Here is a 6,612-nt window from a genome sequence, read left to right as displayed (position 1 = left end):
TACAACTAATTTTGAATTCAATTAAAAAATGGTGTATTGTTGATTATGGTATGATACAATTGACATTTATTTATAAACAATATCACAACGGTTATTAGGCTTAACCGTTTTTATATGGAACGCACTTTCCAGTTTACTACAACAGTCACAAGACCATTATTGAAAGTACCGCATAAACAACAACATAGTACATAACAATGCATGCACACACAAATATTCAATTATGACTCATCATACGACTTTACTTATGCAACTCGAACAATGCAAATGCATGTGGTACTATTGGAGTAAAACTCCCGTCTCAAACAATTGCCATTGGGCCGTCTCAAACATCCGCCACAAGGGCCGTCTCAAACATTTGCCACGAGGGCCGTCTCAAACAATGCAATGAATGCGACTCAATGATGCACATTCACAATCACACTTAACAACATAATCGACTCGAACAACATATTCTACGTAAACGACATGATCAACTTAAACGACATAATCAATTCCAGATCTTCAATGTCAATAAAATTCAATTCAAGAAAAGATTCCAAGAGTTTTCAAAGTTATACTAAGCATATTCAATGGGAAAACATCAGAGCTTCACGTAGGTCCAAACGGCACTTGAAAAGGAGTTACGGTTCAAAAGTTACATCATTTCAAAGTTGGAACCATTTTTGTAAAATAGGATCTGCTTAGCGAAGGGGTCCAGAAGCGAAATACACACAAGGTCCGCTTAGCGGAGCACTAGCGACTCGCGACTGAAGCGAAGAGCAAAACAAGGTCCGCTTAGCGGACTAGCTCCGCTTAGCGGAGGCGCGATTGTGCAGAAATTCAGTAACAGTATCAGACCTGCATAATCCCCCTCCCCTCACCCATAACTCATCCTAAACATCAATTAACCAAGTATAAGCACGAAATCTATCATCATTCATCACTATATATCAATTAAAACACATTTCAAATCATAAATCCATGCATTTTGTTCATAAACCCTAACATCTCTACACACAACTTTCCATGGATATAAACATACAATCAAATCCCACCCAAAACATCATCATACATCCCTTTAGCATGAAAGAATCCCACCCTTACCTTAGGTTTGGATTGAAGCCAACTCTATGAACTTGAATCTTGGAATTCTCCCTTTCTCTTCTCTTCACTCTCCTCTTCTATTTTCCCAATTTTGTGTAAAAAGAGTTTTTATTCTCTAAACCTCTAAAACCCTTGTTTTAGTTAACCTTACTATCTTTCTCATAATGCTAATGGGCCTTAAATCACACCCTACACTTACTAATGTTATCTCAAGCCCAATAACTCTCTTAATTAAATCAACTTATATTACTTACTATAAAAACCCAATATACAACACCAAAATCACGTAAACACCTAATTAGTAAAATAAAACACATAGCATAACATGACTTAATAAAATAAAATACACAACTAAAAACGGGCGTTACAATGCACAACTCACCTAGTCCGGAAGCAGTCACCGCATGATTAAACCATTGCGCCTCTGGTTTAAAGAGACCAAAAATCTCCCCGGCCTAGTTCACCATTTTTTTAAGTCGGCCTTTCCTGCTACAACAAAAACAAAAACAAAAAATATTGTTAATTAGACCGTTAAGAAAATGTGGAATAAAAAGCTAAATAAAAAACGGTTAAATAATGAAGTCGGATAAATTATAAAAATACCTCTCCCTCCCAGACATGTCGAGCGACGTGCTCGTGGTAGGAAATCAGCACGGACGTGTCCCTAGGCCCTCCCGGGTAGCCCTCCTCCTCCTCCTCCCCGTGTGGAGGATCAGCATCATGTATCTCCTCCTCCGCCTCCTGATATCTCACCTCCTCCTCCCGTACCTCCTCCTGACGGGAAGAAGATACCCGAGCCAGCCAACTCCTCGATCCAGACGAGGAACCAGGCTTATCTGTCTGTACGGGTGGTCGTACTCCACCCCGTCTCCGCGTCGATGCAAGCTGCACCGCTCGCTCGCATCTAGCCGACGCTGTCTGTGTCTCTCTCCCCTGTCTGATACGTGCCGAGTTGCTTGCCATATTCTTGAAACAATTGAAATCCATAAGAATGCGAAACAATCAAGAAAAATAAAAAAAGTACAATTCTGACTCATTTCGGAAGTTCATTTCCGAAACTGGTCTGGGAGGTGTTTTCGGAAATGAACTTCTGAAACACCCCTGCGAACACCATCTCTGCAGATTTCATAGCAGACCCTAAAACACACTTCAAAACTAGTTTTTATGCTTCTAAACAACCCTAAAGACTACTAACAACCTACCCCTATATCATTTTTCTAATTTTTAATAACCCTAACATGCATTTAAATCATAGATCTAAAGTTTTAGAAACTTACAAATTGAAGGTGATTGAGATGCTTTTGAATGTAGTAGAACAAGTAGATGAAGCCTTTGATGTAGCCTTGGAAGTTGGTTTGCAGAAAATCTCTTTGAGGTTGAGTTTGAAATTGGTTTAGGGTAAATGATTTTTGGGGGGAGAGAGTTTTGTTTAAACTGCAAAACGCGCAGTATTTCGGAAATGCACTTCCGAAATGGTGTTTTTGGAAATGCATTTCCGAACTAAGAAAAAATTTAAAAAAAAAGTGTTTTCGGAGATGCATCTCCGAAAACACATTTTTTGTACTTCGAAAATACATTTCCGAAGTATAGGGCATTTAAGGGTTTTCACCAGCGGTGACCAAGAAGATAGGGGGTCAATAAAGAAATTTCTAAAAAATATGAGCTATAATTTTAAGGTCAAAGCTCTATGATTCATTAGGCCTGGTGAGTCGACTCATATAGGCTAGTCCATTTTGACAGCCCTAACTTCGACACGTCCGCCGATATTTTGACATCAGCTCATTATTTTATTTTCGTATCATTTATTTAATTATTTTATTTTGAAAAAATTTTCAATTATTAATGGATGGCGCAACACTTGTCAGATTCCCTAGAAATATCATCAATTTATGTAATTATTATATTCTCGTCATTTAAGATACGCCAGCGTGGCGATCCTCGGCTTCGTTTTTTCTCAAATTAACCCTTCCATTCTTCAATGTACTCAATTTATTTAACTCAAAGGGCAAAATAGTATTTTCACTTTCATAGCTCAGTGAAAGTAAAAAACTCCATTTCATGCGAGCGCGTCGTTCATAACAAATCCCGCCGCTTCATTTTCGACCAAAATAAAAAGATACTAAAACGCAAACGCGAAGTTTCGTTCTCTCACTCAAACATAAAACAAAAAAAAAACAAACATAAATCCCTAATATTTTCCACCGTTTTCGAAACCCCAAATCGAAATCAAAATTCATAAAATTGGGTAAACCTAACCCTAGTTTGTCAATTTTGTCTTCAAAGAAGAAGAAGATGGTGTTGGAAACGGAAATCATTTATCAGCAAAGCATTCCTGTGTTGGATGTCAAGTATCACCTTTGCGTTTCTCAAGAAAATGCCGTCAAGGTTGACGTTTCACCTGCTTCCAATGTTGTTCCGGTTTTTAATCAGCTTAGGGTTTCGACTGAATCCATTTCAACCGAAACGTCTCTCTTTGGATCGGTATGTAAAAAAATTCTCTTTTCTTTCGTAGCTTTCAATTTGGTTCTCTGATTTGTTTTTGAATTGTGATTCGTTTTAGGGATTTTATGTTGGGATTTGATTATTGAGTTTGATCTGTGAAAGGATTGGTATTTGGTTGAGTGATTCGGTGGAAGTTTTGTTTTTTTGTGTGTTTTTGGATGAATTTGTATAGATTTGTATGGATTCGAATATGAATCGAGTTTTATGAGATTCACGTGTGTGTTGATTTGTATGTTAGATTTGATGAAGACAAAATCTACTTTTTGATGATTTGTTCATTCTTTTGCCTTTAGCTTTAGAATCATATAGAATGGGAAGAGAAAGTCTTACAAATAGATTTTGATGTAGCTGCTTATAACTTCACGTTTTGCTTTATATGAAAAAGTTGATATAGCTGACAACGATATTAGTAAATTCCAGATTTCAATTGCTTCATTATGTTAGGAATTCTTAGTGAAAGGAGCTTAGTTGTTATGCTTTATTTTGTTTGCTAATGTTTTTTTTAATGTTGTTCCTATTTTGATTGGATTGTGTCTATGCTGATCTGTGTTTGTTTTTGTTTTAGACTGTGAGTCGCTCTGAGATGAAAACTGATAGTATTATAGAGGAAGCTGTTGCAAAATTTATCCCTGTTGTTCGTTCTGGTAGCTGTGCTGATATTGGACCGAGGGGATCGATGGATGATGATCACATTCAAATAGATGATCTAGCTACCCATCTTGGGTTTGTGTTAAAATCTCCTACAAGGAGTGCTTTTTATGCAGTTTTTGATGGACATGGAGGTCCTGATGCAGCTGTGTTTGTTAAGAACAATGCTATGAAATTATTTTTTGAAGACGCCACAATGCTGCAATCCTATGGCACTGATGCACTTCTAATGAAGAGGTTGGAAGATACTCATCGGAAAGCTTTTCTAGGGGCTGACCTTGCGATGGCTGATGAACAGAGTATTAGTAGTTCTTGTGGGACAACAGCATTGACTGCTCTTATACTTGGAAAGCATTTGCTGGTTGCTAATGCGGGTGATTGTCGAGCTGTTCTTTGTAAGCGCGGTGTAGCTGTTGACATGTCTCACGACCACAGACCAAGTTATTTACCAGAGCGGAAGAGAGTGGAAGAGTTGGGTGGTTATATTGATGATGGATATCTCAATGGTTATCTTTCTGTAACTCGTGCCCTTGGTGACTGGGACTTAAAATTACCACTTGGTTCTGCCTCGCCTCTTACTGCCGAGCCCGATGTTCAGGTGGTCACCTTGACTGAGGAAGATGAGTTCTTAATCATTGGTTGTGATGGCATTTGGGATGTAATGTCAAGCCAGGAAGCAGTTAGTCTTGTCCGTCGCGGACTAAGAAGGCACGATGACCCTCAACAATGTGCCAGAGAGCTTGTCAAAGAAGCATTGCGGCTACACACAACAGATAATCTTACTGTAATTGTTATTTGTCTGTCTCCTGTTGAAAGCATTGTTGAATCATGTCCGCCTCAAAGGCGAAGATTCAGAGCTTGCTCAATGTCTGAAGAGGCTCGGAACAAATTGAGGAGCTTGCTAGAAAGTAACTGAATGTAAATACAGTTGTCATGATTCATGCAGAAGTTGATCAATGTTTGTAGGCTGTTGTAGGAGAGTTAGAGCAGCCATCATTTTTGTAGGGATGGAAGGGTTGGTGGTTGAGACTTAACTTAGTGAGGTACTTTCTAGTTTATTTTAGCATTTGTAGAGACATTTTACCTATGGTAATTTATGCATAGGTACGGGATTTTAAAAAAATTCAGGTATGAGAGTATCTTAATAATAGAGTTATCATATAATAGTATAAATAAAAGAACTAAATTGTTCAATTCTCAGCTAAACATTATAATAAGAGTTTTAAAAATAAAATATTGTATTGAGTTACATTTCAGTAGTAAGTACAACTTTTAAAATAAATAATTAAAGATAATTTTGATAAAAATATAATTTATGTTATTTTAAGAAAAACATTTTTTAAAAAATAGTTAAAAATAAATAAAAATTTATTTAAAAAATACACAAGAACCAAGAGATTATTTTATGAGAAATTTTCATATTAAATTTTTTAAAATGTTGATAGATTAAATAAGCTCCTTCCTCATAATAAAATTGTCAATTACCTAAGAAGTTACTAGAAGCCATTCCTTAATCGAGAAGCGTGGTTCTTATTGAAAATTATCCTACCTTCTACAAATTAGATCATATCAAATATAGTCAAAGCAAAAAAAATTTAACATCCAATCAAGCAAATCAAATATCATGTTATCTCTTCAGTTTTGAAACAAATCTCTAGAGAATTCAATCTTTAATGCGTTGCTTGATTGACAAATAACAAAACAAGTCTTCTTGAACAATAGTAACCGATCTTTCAGAAATAAAAATAACACAGACTACAATGTCGTAGCAACATGTTTACGACATCTTGTCCAATATCTTGTTGAACTTATTGTTTTATCAAAATTCAGCCAACAAACCAAAACCTAACAATTATTCAAGGACGTTACCTACACATAAGGAATGCTAGCAATACTCTCTTCTTAACATTCTCTTAAACATTCACTCTTTTATTGGATGAAACACATGTAAGTCCCTCACTATGAAAATGTATCCCACATAAAGTGGTAGGACCCACATGTATTTCAACCAATAAAAAAACAAGTGGTAGGGAGGGTGTTGAAAAGATAGTGTTGCTAGCATTTCTCCCTGCACATCTCTCAAGAAGATGGTAAAATAAAAAGATAGAGATAAAATATTTGAATTTGTTAACCTCCCTTCATAAATAAATATAGTATACTCTAATCCCCTAAGAGTATACTTCTCTCCCTTTGTCAATATCAAAAAGACGATAAATAATAAAGGAATAAACAACACATAAAACACATATATGCCGATTTAAGATGAATAGACAAATTATATAAAAAGGAGAGCATTACATAAAAGTAAACAAGAAGCAAAACAAGCAAATAACTAAAGAAAATAACAAACAAAAGAAACTAAATGTCTTCATCATT

General features: G+C 36.1%; 1 protein-coding gene across 1 annotated transcript; it reads left to right on the top strand.

Annotated features, from left to right (window-relative positions):
- The first annotated feature begins 3,171 nt into the window (after positions 1 to 3,171).
- Positions 3,172 to 5,384, top strand: LOC131595295 (probable protein phosphatase 2C 13). The gene is made up of 2 exons (XM_058867608.1): positions 3,172 to 3,567; positions 4,154 to 5,384. The coding sequence occupies exons 1-2, from the start codon at positions 3,379 to 3,381 to the stop codon at positions 5,150 to 5,152; spliced, it is 1,188 nt and encodes a 395-aa protein (XP_058723591.1). The 5' UTR covers positions 3,172 to 3,378; the 3' UTR covers positions 5,153 to 5,384.
- Positions 5,385 to 6,612: the final 1,228 nt, after the last annotated feature.

Source organism: Vicia villosa, linkage group LG4, assembly GCF_029867415.1.
Source record: "Vicia villosa cultivar HV-30 ecotype Madison, WI linkage group LG4, Vvil1.0, whole genome shotgun sequence".
NCBI classification, from domain to species: Eukaryota; Viridiplantae; Streptophyta; class Magnoliopsida; order Fabales; family Fabaceae; genus Vicia; species Vicia villosa.
This window is presented reverse-complemented; position numbering and strand designations above follow the sequence as displayed.

Coding starts and splice junctions, on each gene's coding strand:
- LOC131595295 (XM_058867608.1), top strand. CDS start 3,379: ATGGTGTTGGAAACGGAAATCATTTATCAGCAAAGCATTCCTGTGTTG. Junction 3,568..4,153: donor AAACGTCTCTCTTTGGATCG/GTATGTAAAAAA, acceptor TTTTTGTTTTAG/ACTGTGAGTCGCTCTGAGAT.